The sequence below is a fragment of the Oryctolagus cuniculus genome, chromosome 16 (assembly GCF_964237555.1).
Source record: "Oryctolagus cuniculus chromosome 16, mOryCun1.1, whole genome shotgun sequence".
Classification (NCBI taxonomy): Eukaryota; Metazoa; Chordata; class Mammalia; order Lagomorpha; family Leporidae; genus Oryctolagus; species Oryctolagus cuniculus.
The window spans coordinates 53246893-53266924 of NC_091447.1; the positions used below are offsets into that span (position 1 = coordinate 53246893).

The 20032-nt window shown below is 63.0% G+C and overlaps 1 protein-coding gene across 8 annotated transcripts in view; it reads right to left on the minus strand.

Annotated features, from left to right (window-relative positions):
- The window catches only part of TNS3 (tensin 3), a 188445-nt gene that overhangs the window by 136063 nt on the left and 32350 nt on the right, over positions 1-20032 (minus strand). For 6 of the 8 annotated variants that reach the window (XM_070059452.1, XM_070059450.1, XM_070059445.1 and 3 more), the window contains exons 2-3: positions 17680-17776; positions 7293-7330 (exon numbers count right to left, since the gene is read on the minus strand). Coding sequence is in view for 1 of the 8 variants with exons in the window: in XM_070059447.1 (XP_069915548.1) it covers positions 7293-7330; positions 17680-17776 (135 nt within the window). In the remaining 7 variants the exon portion in view is untranslated. Of the gene's footprint in view, positions 1-7292; positions 7331-12162; positions 12182-17679; positions 17777-20032 lie in introns of those variants that run through there. The other 2 variants (XM_070059453.1, XM_070059446.1) reach the window with 2 other exon arrangements.

Genomic DNA, 20032 nt, shown 5'->3' on the forward strand with positions numbered 1-20032 from the left:
TGATCAAGCAGAGGAACCAGGAGGCCACGGGTGCCTGCCAGTGCTGGCTGCTCGCCTGTGAAAGTTCCGGAAGCTCATGAGCCCGACGTAGCGAGAGGACACGAGAGGCGGTCATCTCGTTTACTTTTCCTCCAGTCCTCTCCCACCGGGAAAATCCCTGCCTGGACTCGGGCCCTCCGGGGGCCGCACGCCGTGCCCTGGCAATGCCCGAGGCCCTGCGAGCTGGAGGAGCCGCATCTGAGCCGTGTGGACGGACTGTTGGTGGGCCCAGGGAACACCCCTGCACACCACGGGGGCTCCCACCACAAGGGGGCGTCCGACCCCTCCTCCCGGAGCTGGGCTGGGCCTCGCGTGCCCTGGGATGCACTGAGACAGGGATTAGAGCCCCCCTCGGTGGCTGGCCGCAGGGAGCTGCCTCGAGGATCCTGTCCATGGGCCCAGCTGCCACGCTGCATAGACGCCAGAGTGGCCATGAGGTCAGGCCCAGGCCCCCAGGAGCCAGCGCCAAGTGACCGAAAGCGCCGTGCAGGCGTCCGGCACCGTCCAGCCACTGCACCCTGCTCCTCCCCTCCGCCTCCCTACATCTCCCCAGGGGGCAGGAGCAGGAACCCACGTCCTCTGAAGGGACCAGGCTGGGGGGGGCCCACCTGGCTGTGCTCTGGGGCTGGCCACCATGGCTGCAGCAGCCCTGGACGAGGCTCACAGACCTCCTCCCTGGACGGGGAGCCAGGCTGGGCCGGGCAGGGGCAAATGCAGGATGCTGCGGGTGGGCAGAGAGAAGGGTAGCTGGCCAGGTGAGAGCACATGGAGCCGGCCAGCAGGAGGCCACGCAGCTCTGGCCGGAGCCAGCAGTCCTGAGCGGGGAGTGCTTTGGTTGCACCCTCAGGAAATCAAGAACCCGGCTGCTCTGCCTGCAGCCACAGAACGGCTTCCAGGCCAGGCAGGGTTGCATCAGAACCCAGAAAACGCAGCCTACCTTCCCCCTGTTTAACAGCTCACAAATGAAATCTACGCTCGCCAGCGGCAGGCAAGGGCCCGCGGCACAGCTCGGCGGCTGCGAGAACCCCAGCTGCAGGGAGAATCGGCTTCCAGCACCAGAAACTGCAGGTGGCTCCCCCGGCGCCGAAGGTCACTGTGGCAAACCAACCAGACGCTCGGCACACTGCACGGCAGCTGCCTCCAGTGCTTGGAAGCCCAGCGGCTGGGCTCTCGCTCCCGTTGTACAGCCGAGGAAACAGGCCAGGGTCAGCTGCCCTGCACAGGCAGAGCCCAAGCCCAGACCCAGGTCTGCCCCTCACCCCTCGGACGCAGCAGGACTCCCAGGAGGAGGCCGGAAGAAAGGAAGCAATCTCCGGCCAACAGAGGGCAAGGCGGGCGGGGCACTCCACCAGGGCCTGCTCACGTGTGGGTGGTGTGTGCCCCCGCAGCCGGGCCTGGGCTTCTGCACCCTGCTCCCTGCAGAGCTGGCTCCTGCTGGCTGCATGGCCCGGTCAGGACAAGCACCCACATGTTGCTCTTGGCACAAAAGTGGCATCTGGCTGGAACTCGGGGTCCTCGCAGCTCTGGGTGCCTCATTCCGTCCTGGCAGGCGGCAGCGTGAGGTCGGACGGCATCTCCCCTCCTTCCTGACCTGGCCAGGGGCACGTCCTATCAGCACACACGTGTGCTCCCTGCACCTGCTGCTCCACGCTGGAGGTCTGGGGGGCAGAATCCGTCTGGAGTCTGGGACCAAAGTGGACTTCCGAAGGCTCCGCCAAAGCCCACGTCACGGCAGACACCCAATGACACCGCGAGGGGGTCAGAGACCCAGGGACAGTGCCACGAAAGGCCCACATCTTACAGATCCTGGCCCGAGCCATGAGCGGGACTCAGGGGCCAGGGTCTCCCGCTCAGGAGAAGACCACCCCTGCTAAGCAGGCGTGGCCGCCAGTGAGGGGGGTACCAGGGGGTGCAGAGACACGGTGGGCACGCGTGGAGGCATGTGTATCTGCCCCACCCCAATGCGGATCCGAGGAAAACAGGCACCTGACTTGTAGCTGACAGTCTTTCCATAGACGGTGTCATTCCCATGGGAATCTGGGGGTGGGACTGGGAGAGCCCACACAAATAGAGCTGACTCGCAGGCTGCACCAGAGACCCAATCACGAAGCCGGTCAAGCCACCACCGTGCTGCCCACGGTGCCTCCCCAGCCGGGCCCCCACAAAGCCCTCCCAAGGCGGAGCAAGGGACGGTCCCACCCAAGAGAATCCCAGAGCTGCCATGGCTGCTGCCACCTGGCCTGCGTGCCTCCTCACGGGACAGGGACCAGTCCTGCAGGCCACTCCAGGTCCAGGACAGCCGCAAAGACCCCGCCAGGGCTCCCGTTCAGGCCCCAGACCCGGCTCAGTGTCTAGCCATCAACTACAGCACAGAGAATGACTGAATACACAAGGACTGTGCTCCCAGACCCCACCCTCGGGAGCGCACCTGCAGCAAGGTACACGGGCCAGAAAGAGCAGCGAGGACTGCCCGCCAGCAGGTGCATCCTTCCGGAAGATGGACAAAAGCTCTCCCAAGAGAGCAGCACTCAGAGGCTTCGTGGTTCCCCTGAAACCAGGGACAACTTCCAAGGCAAAGGGTACGACGTGCAACAGCCAAGGTGGCCCTCAGTAGCCGAGTGACCAATCGCGGGACACGGCCAGGCTAAAGAGCAGGGGTCCGGCACCCCCCCCCCACAGAACTCAGAAGCGCGCCCCGAGCGAGAGACACCACAGACCGCAGGGCCGCGGCTCCCTGAGCTCTCGGAAAGCCAAAGCTACGGAGACGGCCGACAGGGCTGGGGTGGCCGGGCCCGGGAGGGGGACGCGGGCAGGGAAGCCCTGTAGTTCCGCATTTGCCCCAGCCCACAGACGGCACGGAACCCGTGTGATGTGAGCTAGGGACTGGCATGACGCGCACATGTCACCGTGGCTTCGTCAGGTGTGACAAGTGCCCCACTCTGCTGGGGGATGTCGACGGTGGGGAGGCCGTGCCTCCGTGTGTGTGTGCATACGTGTGTGTGTGTATGGGCGTATGCACGCGTGTACTAGTCCCTCACTGTGGCTGACTCTGACCCAAGCCGCAGAGGCGGGACCTTGGAGGCCGAGTGACAACAGGTGAAGGATTTCACCTCCTGGGCCTGCTTCTCACCTACGTGATGAAAGCAGTGGGCAGCCCAACAGTCCCCCCAAAGCAGGTGGCTCCTCGTCATGTAGAGAGGCGCTCTCTACAGACCGGGGTGAGCGAGGGGTCAGCCGCACCGGCCAGAGCACGGGCTTCCGAGGAAGCCAGGAGCGACACTATGGAATCGGGCTCGGGTGTCACAGGCAGAACATCCAGAAAGCCGGTCCTCGCCCTGGCCTGCGCTGCAGGAGGCAGAGGCACAGCCAGGACATGGGGATGACTGACAGGAGGCCAGCGAGGGCTCCGAGGCAGCAGCAGACCCCCGGCGTCCCAGGGCCAAGGGTTGGGGAGAAGTTGGCTGACCCGGGGGGCCCAGGGCACTGTGGGCTCTGACTGCTCCTCTTCGGGGAGAAGAACAGCAGGTCCACGCACACAGCAGCCACAATGACACGAGGTCTCCTGGCGTGGGCGCGCCCGAAGGGAAGCACCCAGGATGGAGGAAGGGCCACCCGGGGGAGCAGGAGGCCAGGCCAGGACCCTCTCCTATCCCTGCAACGCCTGAGCGAGGCCCACACCTCACCACCCGGGGCAGCACCTGCTGTCCTGCTCTGTGTGTCCAGTGCACAAATCGAAGCGAGAGAGGAGCGAGGATGAGCCACAGGGGCTGAGGGCAGCCCTGGAGCCCAGGGGGCAGGAGGCTGGGCCTCCTGGACTAGGGCAGGCCCTGTGGTGGGGGCCCCTCCAGGGAGACCCCTGAGCACGGCCCCGGGGAGGACTGACGACAGCCAGCCACCGCCTGGGGCCCGAAGTTCGTAACCAATCGCCTGCAGGTCTGTAAACCTCACAACTTCGGAGATCACACTTGGTACCTTAAGCAAGTGGACATCTAATGAGCAGGCAGGCGGGAGTGGAGGAGCCGCTGCCAGGTCCCACACCCCCACCCACCTGCCAGAGCCGCTGACCCCACCCCCACGGGCACCACCCCCCCCAGCACCTCCCCACGTGCCTTCCGAAAAACACTTCGTTTCTCGTCCTTCCTTCTCTCTGGCCCGTGAGTCAGCTGACAGGCAGGAAAAATACCAAGTCACAAGGCCACACAGTTCACGTGGCTGCAAAGAATAAGCCCAGTGAGAAGGAAGCAGCTGTGTGCATCCAAGTCTCAAGTAACTGTCCCACACCCCTGGGTGCCACGGAAGTTTTACAGTCAGCAGCCCGGACGGCGAAGGGACAGCACTGCGTGTGCCCCACGCGGGGGACCCCGGCTGCGGCCCGTGCAGGTGCACTCAGTGTTAACACGTGTGCACCACCCATGAGTTCACACGGAAGACCCGAGCTCTGGCCCGTGCGCCTGTGTTCAGAGGCTGTAACGAATCCCCTTGGACCGGGGGGCTTACCTCTCTTATCTCTCACGGTTCTGGAGGCTGCAAGCCCGAGCAAGGTGCAGGCAGACTTGGGGCCCAGCAGGACCCTCCCCAGTTCTGAGGTTGTCTCTGGGTACCCTCATGGGGCAGAGGAGGGAGGGAGATCTCGGGGGCCTCTTTTATAGGGGCACAAATGCCATCACCAGAGCCCCGCCCTTGTGACCACATCACCCCCTCAGGCCCCACCTCCCAGCACTGTCACTGCGGGGTTAGCTTCCCACAGACGAACTTGGGGGAACGTGAACTTTCAGACCACAGCAAGGGATGTGGCCTGACTCCAAGAGGCCCCACTGGAATCAAAGCTCAGGTCTACGCCCCGTCTACCCACTTAGCCACACAGCCTGGCCCCCGGGGACCAGGGGAGGAATGACCTCCCTCCACCGGGCTCTGAAGTGACCCAGCTCACGGCTCAGTCTCCCTGCTGATGACCCAGAGAGAACACGCAGGGCAGTCTCTCCACGCCCTTGGCGTCACTGCAGACCGAGGCTGGGGCCTGGGATGGTGGCGCTGGCATTCAGCTCTCCAGGGTGTTCAGTTCTGGACCTCAGGGACACTAACCAGGGGGCGCAGGAGCACAGGCCGTGGCCCAGCCAGGAGGCGGCCAACAGGGAGAGGACCAGCCCGTGTTCTTCCGAAGCTTCCCCAACTCCCACACAGCTGAGCACACGCTGTGTCCCGGAAGCCCGGGTGGCAATGGACACACAGTCCCCAAGACCCGAGAGCTGCTGGGGCGGGCCGGGGAGAAGCCTCCATGAGGTTCCTGGGTGACCAGGCTGCCCCCAACAGGGCCGGCTTCCAGAAACTGCTTTGTTAGTGCTGGCCGCACTCATAACTCCCATTCAAAACCACATTGTCAGAAAAAAGGCCCAGGGAGCCCCTCCCTGGCCGTGGCTGGATGGCAGGGAGAGCGCATCCACCCTCCCAGGCCACCCACGCTATGGTGGAAACGCCGGGGCCACACAGCCAGGGCGCTCGGAATGCCCTGAGCCGAAGAAGCCAATGCCCTAAGCAGTCGGGAGCAGCAGAGGGAGGGCAGGCACGCGTCTGCAGCTCGGGCCACAGCCGGCAAGGGTCAGGGCGTGGCGGAAGGCGCCGGGATGAGCAGTACAGCCCTTCTGTCCCCCAGTGTGACGAGGGACGAGTGCAAGGTGGACGGCACCACAGAGGCCCAGGCTGAGGGCGGCATCCAAGCACTCGGCAGGGAGCGGCCAGGAGTGGGAGCCCCACAGTCAGCACCACTCCAGGAAGCCTGCGCCGACACCGCCCAGCACTGGTGAGTGAGCGGCACCTGCCCGCCTGCCCACCCGCCCGCCCGCCTGCCTGCCCGCCTGCCCAGAAGGGGAAGGCAGCTCCCCAACGCGGGCGGACAGTGCGAGCAGAGCCCCAGGCAGCCTCACTCGGGAGTGGCAGGCAGGGGACCTGCTGGGGCTGGTAACACAGAGTGCCAACACGCTCCCCAGGGAGCGTGAGCCACAGAGCTGGGCCAGAGTGCTGTTCTCAGTGGGTGGACGCACGGTCGTGCCTGTGGCTACACACATGTATGCACACGTGTGTCTACACGCATGGGTGCACAGTGTAGCTGCCACGTGCATGTCTGTGTGCACGTGTGTGTGTGTGCAGGTCTGTGAATATGCGTGCATACAAGTGTGAGGTTGTACACTCACGTGTATGTGCAGCTGTGTATGTTTGTGTGTGCATATATCTGTGTGCACACATGTGTCTTGTGTATGCATGTGCATGGGACATAAACATATACACGTGTGTGGTGTGGGTGCACACACATGTGTGTGCTCGTGTGTTCCCCTGTGTGCACACGTGTCTGTGAGTATGCATGTGTGTAGGTGTGAGTTTGTGTGCATGTGTGTTGAGCATGTGTGTGCTCATATGTGTGCATGTGCACATGTGTGAGGACTGCACGTGTGTGTTGTGCATGTACACACGTGTACTGTGGGGGTGAGGGACACCAGCCCTCTGGCCTCACACAGAACACACCTGCTGAAGCCGGATTGCAGCACCGTGAGGAGCGGGAAGCCTGCACCCATGAGGCTCGCGAAGCTGCACAATCCAAGTCTCTAAACCCCACCTCCCTGGACCCACGGCCACAGGGCAGCCGGCGGGGACCCCGACACCCCTGGCAGGAGGGCCTCACCGTCACTCAGCCTCCCTGCAGCGACTCCAGTGTGGAACCCAGAGGCGCAGACACCGCGACGGGAGGAAAGCAGGCGCTCCCTGCTCGTGCCCGTGTCCCACACGCCACTGCCGCGCCCCTCACCCCCGGCACAGCCAGGCCTCCGGGTGAGGGCCGGGAGGGTCCTCCGCAGCGCAACGCCCCGCCCATGAATGCACAAGCCCAGTTGCGCTGCCCCTACTCCAGGGCCCCCAGATCTCCACGGCAGCCAACGCTCCCCTCCAAGGGAGGCCGCCAGGTCCTCAGGGCACCGGGGAACGCGGGGACCGCCAGCCCCAGAAGGCCCGGTGCCACAGCCAGGAGACCCCGCAGGGCTCTTATCTGAAACCAAACGCTCTGGAATCATTTCCTGTGGGTTTCAAAGCTATTGGGTTTACCCCAGAGATGAGAAACAGACGCCCAAGAGAAGGAACTGCTCTCCGGCTCTGTCCCGCAGCCTCCCTTCTGTGGCCGCCGTCCAAAGCGGCCCCTTCTACGCCTATCGCTCGGCGGAGCCAACTCAGCTATAAAAAGTCCCACGGGAAAGCCGCGGAATGCTTACCTTGGCTTCACATTTCCTGCGGCAGGAATACTTGGAGGCTGGAAAAGAAAGAAAGAATGTGTGTGGCAGCCAGCGAGGGGTCTGCCCCACCCCCCACCCCACCCCCGCTACGCAAGGCCCCCGGGGCAGCATGGACAGAGGCCACGGTGAGGACCAGCCCAGGTTACACCATGAGGCGGCTGGGATGGCTCTGCAGGGGCGTGTCCAGCCACACTGGATCCCGGGAGAAGACAGGACTGCGCAGAGAAAGCCCGGGTGTGCCCAGCAGTGGGAGTCAACCCCCTCCCCCCGCGGCCATCAAGGGAACTGGGAGTGCCTTTCAAACCGTGGAGACCCCACACCCCGGGGCTGTCTCCTCTCCAGAGCAACGGCTGCATCGGACGGAGCCACGTCCACATGCAGGGTGTGGACCCCTGAAGACAAGGGGCAGAGGGGCCCCAAATCCCACTGGGTGTCCAGGGCCCCGTGAGCGCGGGAGACTGCCCTGCCACCTCCCCCTGCCTTCTGTGGAATACAGAAGCCACGAAGGTCACGTCAGCCCGGGGAGGACACCTGGGACAACACACGTGTGTACACGTGTGTACACGGGCACGAGCCCGGCAGTCACCGGAAGCCAGCAGCAGGGGAGGCAGTCTCGGCCTGTGGCCTCAGCGAGCGACAGCCAGCAGGGGTGCAGGTGGGAGGGGCACCCAGCCGTGCTCACGCCTGGCGGCTTCTGGCTGCACCCTCGGGTGGAGTCACCCTCAGCAGTCATGGCCCCCCCAGCAGGGCAACCCACCCCAGCTCTGGCAGGGGTCTGTGTGTGTGACCGGGCTGCCGGCACGGCGGTGGGGGTGACTGCTGCCCTGGTCTACTGAACCACCAGGAGCCGTGCTGGGAGGCGGCTCCTGCAGCTGGCCCCGTGGACAGCCCCTCTGCAGGTGTCCGTGGTCCCCAGCCTGGCCGTCACCCGAACCCCCCTCTTCAGAAGGGCGGCTCCAGCCCAGCTGAAGACTCGGCCTCGCAGGAGAGCCCAAGCCACACCTCCCCAGGTCCCCCAGGTCTTGACCAACTACTGCTGCTGCAATCTTGCCACCATCCCCCAGACTGAAGGACCGAGCCGCTCTGCGTCCCCACCTGGAGGCTCAGCCAGGGCGCCAGCAGTGCAGCCAATCTGCACCTCCGCAGGGGTGCAGCGCCCACCAAGGCCAGCAGCGGCCACTCAGAGCCACTGCGGATGCCCTGGACACAGGCCCTCCCTGACAGCCCGTCCCCCTCCTGCAGGGCTCCTCTCCATCACCCAGGATCTCCCAGCCAATGCCAGGATCGTGGGTCTCTGCAAAGTTCTTCCTGGCCCCCCAGACGTGGCTCCCAAGTGACCCTGTGTCCACGGCACCCTGAGCTCGCCCACAACAGCCTCAGCCACCTGCACACACAGCCTGGTGCCTTCTCTCCTGCAGAGCCCCGGCTGTGCTAGGCCACGCTTCCCCAGTGGCTGACACGTCTGTCTGTCTCTCTCTTTCTCTCTCTCTCGCACACACACACACACACACACACAGACTGGCCGAGCTGCTGTTGAGAACCGTGATCCACCTGCCATGTGGGAGAAGGATCTTGGGAATCCTGCTGCCTGGCTTGGTGACCTCACGGTCATCGTCTGCTGCCCACTCGGTATTCGGCCCCACTTCCTCCCCGCCCACAGGATATTCCCCTGCTCTCTCCTCCACGCCTGTGCCATTCACAGGGAGGTCACCGGTGCAGGCTGGATCACGGAGGGTCTAAGCCAGGGCTTCTTCCATGGGGCTCTGCAAGCCCCTGGAGCTGCTGACGCCTCTCCGACAAAACCTCACACCTGCACTGAGACGCTCTCGCCTCTGCTCGGTGTCGACACCCGCGCTGACCACGTGAGGCCAGGGCATCCCTGCTGGCAGGTGCTACTCCAGCCCTACGAGTCGCCGTCTGCTCTCCACTGCCTCTCACTCGCCGTTTTACACAAATGCCAGCCTCACTTAGGAATAATCTGATGAAGCAGCAAAGACTACTCACGCTACTAAGTCTCGATGGCTGACCAAACGGCTTCACTCCCGGTGAGACCACGGAGGTGGCCTGCAGAGGGCCCTGTGAGCACAGTGGCGCGGCAGGGACCACACCTGTGCAGGGGAGCTGGCAGCACAGCTCGCGGCGTCCTCAGGCAACACGGCTCCCGTCTGAAAGAGCTCCCGCAGTCAGACTAAGGATGCTCAACCCGGGACGCAGCCGCTCTCTCCAAAACGAACAAAGCGAGCCTGCCCCGACAAACCAACGACTAACTTCAGATTCCAAGTGAAAACCCGAGTGCAGGGAGACGAATCCATCACCAGGGGCTTGACCACGTCTAGGACTTCTCGATTCAGTCTACACTGATAGGGGCCGGTGCTGTGGTGCAGCGGGTAGAGCCGTCATCTGCAGAGCCGGCATCCTACATGGGCTTGGTTCAAGTCCTGGCTGCTCCACTTCCAATCCAGCTCCCTGCTAATGCGCCTGGGAAAGCAGAGGAAGACGGCCCAAGTGCCTGGGCCCCTGCACTCACGTGGGAGCCCTGGAGGGAGCGCCTGGCTCCTGTTGCAGCTATTTGAGGAGTGAGCCAGCAGGTGAAAGACCTCTCTCTGTAACTCTGACTTTAAATAAATCTGAGATTACTCAGCTCATCAACATCTGGAGCCCACATAACCAACCCACTGGGACGTCATTTCCACACAGCCAGGGTGCGATGCTGACGACAGGAGGAGGGCACACTCAATGCGTGACACGGGGCACGGGCGCTCGGCTTAGCGGCAGACATCCGCATCCCACACGGGAACACGGGCCACGGGCGCTCAGACACCCGCATCCCACACGGGAACACGGACCACGGGCGCTCAGACACCCGCATCCCACACGGGAACACGGGCCACGGGCGCTCAGACACCCGCATCCCACGTGGGAGCACAGGGCACAGGCGCTCAGACACCCGCATCCCACACGGGAGCACGGGCCACGGGCGCTCAGACACCCACATCCCACACGGGAGCACGGGCCACGGGCGCTCAGACACCCACATCCCACAAGGGAGCACGGGCCACGGGCGCTCAGACACCCACATCCCACACGGGAGCACAGGCCACGGGCGCTCAAACACCCGAGACCCCAAGGGTGAGGACGGCCGGCCCACACGGGAGCACGGGTTCTATGCCCAGCTCCCCCTGGACTCCAGCTTCCTGCACTCCAGCCTGGGGCCATTGTGGGCATTTGGGAGTGAACTGCAGATGGGATTCATTCTCTCTCTCTCTCTCTCTCTCCCTCTCTCAAATTAAGAACACAGGCCAGAGGATGTGCAGAGCAGAGCAGGGAAAACCCACACATCCAGCTCCAAGCCCACAGAGAGGTGACCTTTAAACGACCCACTTGAGTTTTGTGCGGAATCAGAACAGAGCCTCCAGGCACCTGGAAAAGCTATTACCACACTTCCTTTCCCGGCCGCACGCCTGTAAGGGCTGGGTTTCTGCAGAGTCCTCAAGGCAGGCCACTCACTGACAGGGCGCATGCAGAAGCAGGTGGGAGGGTCCCCACGGCCCCCAGGCTGCGTGACACAGCCACAACAGAGCCACGACCACGCGGCTCTCGCTGCTGCTTGCTTTTGACAAACGCGGTCATTCTTCATGGAATTACATTTGGGGCAGGTGCTCGGTGCACGTTTAAGACAGTGCTCGGGATGCCTGTACCCCGGATGAGAGGGCCTGGGTTCGCGTCTTGGCTCTGCCTCTGATTCCAGCTTCCTGCTAAAGCTCACCCTGACAGCAGCAGGTGATGGCCCAAGTGCTTGGGTCCCTGCCACACACGAGGGCGACCTGGACTGAGCTCTAGGCTCCCAGCTTCCACGTATGGGGGCTCTCTGTCTCTTGGATAAATAAAAATAAACAAACAGCTTTAAAATACACAGTTAGGTCCACCTACAATGGGTGCTTTCAACCTGCACGTCCCACTTCTCACACTGACAGACACAGCCCACTCCCCAGTGCTCCCGAGGGTCTTCTGAGAACTCAGCGGTGGGAGTCCCGAGACCCCAGGGGTGAGGACGGCCGGTCCACACCGGCAGTGGTAACCCCATTCCTTCTCCTGGCCTGGGGCTCCCGGGTCGAGGGAGGGACCCAGTCCCCTCCAGCAAAGAAGGAAGTACATTCTCCCAGAGGCACCAGTGAGCAGGCCAAGGCCTGTCCCCCCGCCCCTGCCCAGTCGGAACCCCCTCCACACCCCCTGCCCGGCAAAAGCCGCTGCCCTACAGCAAGGGAGGCACTGGCTGCGGCCCCACAGCCACCTGTTTCCCACACCTGTCCCACCTGCTCCCACAGGGACCGGGAGAAAGGCTCATTTCATTCTCGCTCCATTTCACCAACAGCAAACCGAAGCACGGAGCGGAAGGTGCCTGCCCCGGCGACAGAGGGGGTGCCCAGCGGCGTGTGACTCAGGAAGCCGGAGCTGCCACCAGCCCAGCTCCGCGTGCACAGAGCACAGCTCACCGCGCTGGGCTTGAACACCTGCAGAGCCCAGCACAAAGGTTCCTGTGTGCTCGCCTGGCGTAGCACCTGGGCTCCACGTTGGCTAAACCAGCCCTGCAAACACCCGGCAGCCACCTGAGGCAGAAGAGCCGCCGTCCAGGAGCCTGTGCAGCTGGACAGACGGTGCCCACCCTGGTCCTCACCGAGGAGCCAGGCCCCAGCCACGGGTCCCCCGCCACCGGCCTGAGGGCCAGCAAAGAGCCCTGCCCACCTGAGGCCAAACGGATTGTTTTCACCCAAGCAGTGAAAAGAAAAACAAAACACTGGGTAGTTTTAAAATCATGATCCCTAAACACGCAGCACGCAAAAGTGCTTACGACAGGAGAGCTGAAAGACGCAAGTCCTCGTGCAGCAGGACGCAAGCTTTGTAAGAGAAGCACACGCCAGGGGCTCGCCCACCCCTGGGCGCCCCCACAGCAACACCGGGAGAGCCGGCTGCTCCGTGGAAAGCCGTCATAACCACCCAAACAACACGGTTTCCGGAAGCATCGGCCGTGACACTGGAGCGGAACTGGAGGAACAGGAAGGAATTCCGAACGAGCGCCTGAGAACATCTCCCTGACCTTGGGGGGGGGGGGGGCGGCTAAAATTAGGAACAAAGCCAGGCAGAGCCGACCGCAGCAACCTCACCCCCCCACGGGACCGGGCGCGCTGCCGACTGGAGCCTCCCGGTAGGTAAGGCAGGAAGGTACCCGGGTGGCCAGGAGCCATCCAAAAATGGCAAAAGGTTTGTCTAATAAAGATGACTTACGGAAAAAACAGATTCCGCGTTCACAGTGAACTCCGAGAAATGCAGAAGAACACGTCATTTTGAACCGAGCCAGCATGCTACAGAGACCCCTCCGCCACGGACGACTCTCCGTGCCGCTCGTGGTAAGACCAGAGGGCTAATAAAAAGGAGACGCCACTTCCTGCCCAGAGACGGGAGAACGGACGGCAGGGGTCTCGAGGGGGCGGGCGGGAGGCACTGCTGGCCACACTCGGAGCCATTTCCCAGGGAGCTCGGCCCCCACGGCCAGCACAGCAGGGCCACTTCCGTGGTGGCCCCCGCTGGAGGCTGCACCGTGCCCCGGTCACACACGAGCATCCCAGCCCCCAGCGCGGCACTCACGGTCAGGGCCGTCCGGCTGTGGGGCACATGCATTGTCCATCCTGCAAATTGTCCTGGAATTTGCCCCCCCCTGGCACAGCTCCAGGGGCCTTGGGGCCTCGCCATGGCCTAATGGGGCCATCAGAGTTTGTTTTTGCTTTTTTTTTTTAAGATTTATTTATTTACTTGAGAGGCAGAGTTACAGAGAGGGAGAAATAGAGAAATATAGAGATCTCTTTTTTTCCCCTAAAGGTTTATTTATTTATTTGAAAGTCAGTTACATAGGGAGAGAAGGAGAGGGGGAGGGGGAGGGGGAGGGGGAGGGGGAGGGGGAGGGGGAGGGGGGGAGGGGGAGGGGGAGAGGGAGAGGGAGAGGGAGAGGGAGAGGGAGAGGGAGAGGGAGAGGGAGAGGGAGAGGGAGAGGGAGAGGGAGAGGGAGAGGGAGAGGGAGAGGGAGAGGGAGAGGGGTCCTCCATCCACTGGTTCACTCCCCAATTAGCCGCAATGGCCGGAGCTGGGCCGATACGAAGCCAGGAGCCCAGAGCTTCCTCCGGGTCTCCCACGCGGGTGCAGGGGCCCAAGGACTTGAGCCATCCTCCACTGCCTTCCCCAGGCCATAGCAGAGAGCTGGATCAGAACTGGAGCAGCCAAGACTCAAACCAGATGCTGGTACTGCAGGTGGCAGCTTTACCTGCTATGCCACAGCGCCAGCCCCAAGAGAGAGAGATCTTTCATCCCCTGGTACACTCCCCAGACGGCTGCAACAGCCAGAGCTGGGACAAAGCCGGGAGCCAGGAGCTCCTTATGGGTCTCCCACGGGGTACAGGGGCCCAAGTACTTGGTTCATCTTCCACTGCTTTCCCAGGCCATAGCAGGGATCTGGATCGGAAGAGGAGCAGCCAGGTCTCCAGGTGGCACCCACAGGGGATGCCGGGATGTAGTGGGCGGAGGCTTAGCCCACTACACCACAGCACCAGCCCCGTCCGAGACTTTATGCAGCACTCGCCACGTGTTCAGCATGCTGCACATGAGCCCACGAGTCACCTGCTTCTCAGGTTCACCGGCCTCTCTGTGTCCTGAGGCAGGAGGGGACCGACCTACACCCCAGCCATGGCTGCCACACTGGGGCTCCTTAACACCCACATTCACCGCTCGTCCACACCGTCCCACCACTGCCTCGTTGGTCTTCTTAAAAAATTAAAATTTAATTTATTCTGCAAGGCAGAATTACAGCTCTGTCTGACCCTGGGTCTCCTGGCTCCACCCTCCTCTACGGCCCAGGTCCCCCAGAGCTTAAACTCTCAAAGCCCCCCTACGAAACATGACAGCGTGGGATTCCCACCAGCGAGCACCTTCTCCGTAACGGCATCCATGGAACCCAGACCACGGGAACTCAGTGACACGAGGCCAGGCGTCCACAGCGCTGAGGGCCGCGGGGGCACAAGCGGCGCAGTCCCAGGCAAAGCGAGGAAAGCCACGGCCAGACACTGAGCCCAGGCGGCGGCGGCAGCGCCATCATTTCCATATGCAAATGTGACAGCTCACAGTGCAGTGCTACAGCGACTTCTGCACTGAAGCCTGAAGCGGGGGTTAGAATGTGAGTCAGCATAAAAGGCGAAGATGAACCCGAAAAGGAAGAGTAAAAATGTTCCAGGTTAGAGAGGATGCCCTTAACCCTCCCCCTCATCTCCGCCAAGATCACCATTATCAGGCCAGTGTTGAGGCAAAATGGGTTAAGCAGCTGCCTGAAACACCAGCATCCCATATGGGCACGAGTTCAAGTCCTGGCTGCTCCACTTCCAGTCCAGCTCCCTGCTAGTGGCCTGGGACAGCAGCGGAAGATGGCCCTAGTGCTTGGGTCCCTGCACCCACGTGGGAGACCCAGAAGAAGCTCCTGGCTCAAGCCTGGCCCAGTCCCAACCATTGTGGACATTTGGGGAGTGAACCAGCAGACGGAGGACCCCTCTCTCTCTCTCTCTCTCTGCTGCCTCTCCCCTCTATCTCTTTGTACCTCTGCCTTTCAAATAAATAAAAAATATATCTTTAAAAAAAAAAAAGTAAGAGAAGGGAGGCGTGCCGAGCTTATACTGACGTTGGATGGACGCCAAGCCCACACCCGACTTGTGTGTGAGCAGATCACCCTGGACACGCAGCCCACTGCAGCACCGCTCGCCACCACGTGAACGCCAGCCAGAGGCTGGTCCCACCCTCCACAAGCCCAGCACCTCGTGGCCCAGCAGCCCGGAGGCAGGCATCCTCCCACGTTGATGGCCACGCCACACACGTGGGTGCCTGACCCATGCTGGCCTTGACAAGGGGCCTTGGAAGCCTTGGACAGCCAGGATGCTGGGACTCTCTGAGTCCCACACAGGCCAAGCTCCAGTTTGTCAGTGGCTCCCTCCATGTCTGACACACGCGTGGCCACAGTGAGCCCCCCTGCCCCTTCCCTGGCTACAAGGATGTGGGGACTGGCACCACCACTGCATCTCTCCACCTTCCCACGGCCCAGCCGCCCGAGAGCACACAGGGAGCCACAAAACCCCCTCCTGAGGAACAGCGTGGACGTCAGCCGCCCCAACCTTCAAAACCACTTCCAGGTCGCAGCTCCCGCAGCACAGAAACGTGGCTGGATCAGCCTGGCGCTCTGCTCAGGAAGTCTGAGCAATCAAAATCCACCTACAAAACCGACCGACGCCACCCAGACACCCCTAGTGGGCGACACTCCAACCCCCAACCACCCGGCGTGCCGAGAAGCAGCCAGCAGGGCCCAGTCACCTGCCGGGTGCAGACGCAGAACACACAGGGCTGTGGGGCAAATGCACCGTGAGAGCAGGTGTGTGGGCGCTGGGCAGGAGGCGCGCGGGTCACAGCCAGGCTCAGCGAGGCGGAAGCACAGCCATCGGCCCCCAAGGCACCACACGGAATCTGGCCCACGTGCCTCCACCCTCTTCTCAGACTTCCGGAAGCTTCCCTCCAGGACCACCTCTGGGAACAAGGCAAGTCTGATGGGGAGAGCTGAGCCTGGCAGCCAGTGGGGTCTGCACGGCGAGCCTCTGTGGGGGAGGCAGAGGGACCCACGGTGGGGTCGGGCAGGGCCCGGCTCTGGCCGTCCCGGGAAGGGGTTTGGGGACAGCACCTAGAGAGCAAACACAAGAGCCAGGGGGTTATCTGCCCACAAAGTTTTCACGGCTCTGACGCTCGGGGGCACCTGCTGAGCCTCAGACTCACGGACAGACTTGACTCAGAACACGGCAAGTGCCGCACAGGCTCGGCCCCACCCACCGACTCAGCTGACACGCCCCACACGTGTCCTGCCCTGCTGGACAACAACACCACCACGCCCAGCACACAGCTCTGCCCCGGTGCACCGGCGCACAGAGGCTCAGGAACACAGGCACTCTGCCCAAAGATGCACCTGCCCCATGCCCGGGCCCACACCCCCATCGAGAGGCCAAGCAGAGCCGGCCCCAGGCCTCCAGGGCTTCCAGCTGCGGCTAGGCCGTGCCAGTCCAGCCATCACCGACAGCCACTGAGGCCCAGGTTCTGGAGGGACGAGGGGCAGTGAGGCGCCTCCCAAGGACAGCGGAGCTGGCCACAGCACAGCTTCCCCTTCCAAAGCTCTGTGCTCGGTGACTCCTCCCCAGAGACACAGCTCCAGCGCACCACTGTGGACTGGACAGACCCGCAGCCCCCAGGCCTGCCACGGTCAAGGACGCTGCCCATCCTCACCACCACCCCACAGGGCCTCCAGGGAAAGCCCACAGCAGGGCCCAGCAGCCTACAGGGCTCAAGGCCTGTGAGCACCCCCTCAGGAGGCAGACACGGGTGGGCAGGGGTGAATGAGGGCGGCCCGTCCTGTGCGCAGGTGGGCACCCAGCCGGGCAGGCAGGCACCAGAGGAGGCCGGGTTGTACCTGCTCCACCCCTGGGACTTGCATCAGCCAGCTCAGGGCCACTGCTCGCGGCAGGAGAGCTGAGCCAGCACCCCCGAGGGGGCCTGCACGGCTCGGCGCACAGGGGTGGCTGCAGCAGCAGGGAACCATCCCGGGGCAAGCCAGGTGGCCCACCCGCCACCTCTGGGCAGGCGTGCCCAGCACATCCCCGCGCATGCTTCCCTGGGGTCTTCACGGCCACCCTGCCGTGGAAAACCCAGTCTCTCATAAACCCCGCGTGTCCAGGGTTACCCGGGTATGAGTGGCGGAGCCCAGACTGGCACCCAAGTTCTGAAACTTCCTACTGCCCACGCTGCCTGTGACCCAGATGCCCACCCCAGCCGGGGAGGCCCAGAGCCACCTGGCAGGGACCACAGCACCGGTGCCCAAGTCACCTGGGCCTGGCTCCCGTGCTCGGGAAGCAGCGACAGAGGCAGTGCCTGCCAGGGAAACAGCACTTAGGGGAAGCAGGGGTGAGAGAGCGAAGCCTGTGCCAGGGAGGAGGGGGAGGGGAGGTCACCGGGGAGGGGGGAGCTGCTGAATCACTGGGTTTCCTGGAGCAGGGGGAGGCAGGGGCGAGCACGGCCCAGGACCAAGAGGAGGCCCCAGGAGCACACAGCCCAGTCGGTGCCCAGGAGCTGCCCGGCACCCTCCCCTGCCCACCCAGCGGCACCCGCAGCCTGCCGCTGGCATTCAAGGGAAGCCAACTGCGTCCTTCTGTAAGGTTTCCCGGTGAGCAGGCACGGCTGTCCCAGCCAGGCCGGCCGAGTTCCCTGCTCCGTCCCCGGCGAGGCGACCACGGCAGGCACTCACCTCGGCAGGAGCTGCCCCGGCCGCAAACCCCACACGCTCGGGATGACGTCACCGCCTTGCTCTTAAAACTCTGTGGCCTCGAGGCTGCTTCTTCGGCCTGAAAGAGGAAAGGCGGACACCTTCAGTCCAGGCGCGTGTTCCCCTCCCCTCGCAGGACACGGTGGACCGGGCGCAGCCTGGACGGAGCGGGAGCAGGAACTTTACCAAGCAAACAAGGGACAGGAAAGCCGCCACGGCTGAGCACGGTTCCCCGGCAGCTCAGGGCGCGCTGTCGGCACCCAGACCTAGACTCGCAATCCGAGGTTCCCTCACACCCACTGCACAGCCCGCCGGGGGTCCTGGGAGCCCAGCATCACCAGCGCTGCTCATACGGCACAGCACAGGCTGCTCCGGCCCCGCCGTGAGCCCCGTGCGCCTCTGCAGACCAGGGACCACGCGTGTGCGTCCTCCTGAGACGCAGCCACTGCCCCTACATGCATGTTGGCAGAGTCACCGCTCACAACCAGTCTAAAGATCCTACAGGCATTCAACTTGCCTTAGAAACCAAACACCAGCCACGAACCGGCTGCCGACCAGCGCCGGTGAGCTCCATCGGCAACGCAGATCCGCCTGCAGTGTCTGAGGCCATCACGTGCCCGCCAGAACGACTTGAATTTACGCATCCCGGACGATGTGGAAGAAGTCAGCTTAACAATTTCTTCTGAACTTAAAACACAATCCCACCCCACGAGCCTGGGACCCCACCCTTATGGACCTGAAAAAGAAGTCAATGCCTACAAAGACTCGCACGTGAACGGTCACAGCAACCTTATTTCAGGGTGCCCCAAACAGGAAGTGCCCCAGTGCCCATCAAAAGGAAAATGGCTCAGTCATATGCTGGAATCCACACACAGACCACCAACACAGACGGCAGAAGCATCACACGGATGGACAGACACCAGGCACAGGACACCCAGCGTTCACGGGCAGCCAGCTCACAGAGAGTCGCTAACAGTGGTAGGAGCAGCCTCGTCCTGGACAACACGCTCCCTGGACAACACGCTCCCTGGACAACACGCTCCCTGGACGACACGCTCCCTGGACGACACGCTCCCTGGACGACACGCTTCCTGGACAACACGCTCCCTGGACAACACGCTCCCGGACAGGGAGGCGTCCCACGCCTCACCCTGGAGCCGGCAGTTACGTGGAGGCACGAGTATTTCGGTCACGGAGTGGTGTCCTTAAGATCCTTACAGTGCGCTGTCTGCAGCAACAAAAACAGCCCTGGCAGGTGCTGGTAACCCGGCTCCAAAGGTGAGCACAGGACAGCACCACACACCTTCGTTTATCTCTTAAAAGCACCTACAGGAACTTCCACCCCTGATCCAGACGAAGTTCCAGGAACAAGATTCGTCCTCACGTCCCCAGTAACGGCCGCGACACGATACCGCGTCCCCAGTAACGGCCATGACAGGATACCGCGTCCCCAGTAACGGCCACGACAGGATACCGCGTCCCCAGTAACGGCCACGACACGATACGGCGTCCCCAGTAACGGCCGCGACGTGATACCACGTCCCCAGTAACGGCCGCGACACGATACCGCGTCCCCAGTAACGGCCGCGACGTGATACCACGTCCCCAGTAACGGCCACGACACAATACCGCGTCCCCAGTAACGGCCGCGACGTGATACCACGTCCCCAGTAACGGCCGCGACACGATACCGCGTCCCCAGTAACGGCCGCGACACGATACCGCATCCCCAGTAACGGCCGCGACACGATATCACGCCCCCAGTAACGGCCGCGACGTGATACAAGGCAGTGGTTTTTCAGACACGACACCGGGGACGAAGCGCGGTGCTGTTTCCTTGTCGGACACATGGAACCCGTGCTGAGCATCAGCACTGCCCCTGTGACGCCCAGGAGGAGGGCGGAGCCCAGGTCCACCAGGGCACGGCCTGCGTTGAGGAGGGAAGGGTCAGGGGGGCAGCAGTGGTTTGGGGGACAGCAGTCAGCTCGGTACTGTGAGCACACGTGTGTGTGCACACGCATGTGTGAGAGGACACTACCCAGGGCTGGAGAAAGAATCGCCGGATGGAATCGGAGGAGACGAGGCCTGGTGCTCTCACGGTGCTGGGAACAGCGTCCGATCCCACAGCCAGGCCAGGGATCCTGAGAACTCACAGTGTTCCCCGACAACACGAAGAGACCTGGCCTGACTCGTGGGGGACAGCTAGCTCTGAACTGACCACGGCTCCTCTCCTGTCCACTCCCTCTGAAAAGCAGCACCCAACGGAATCACACTGTTTCCAAGTAACTTACCAGGAAGGAAAAACTCACAGTGTCTGACATCCAACCAAAAATCA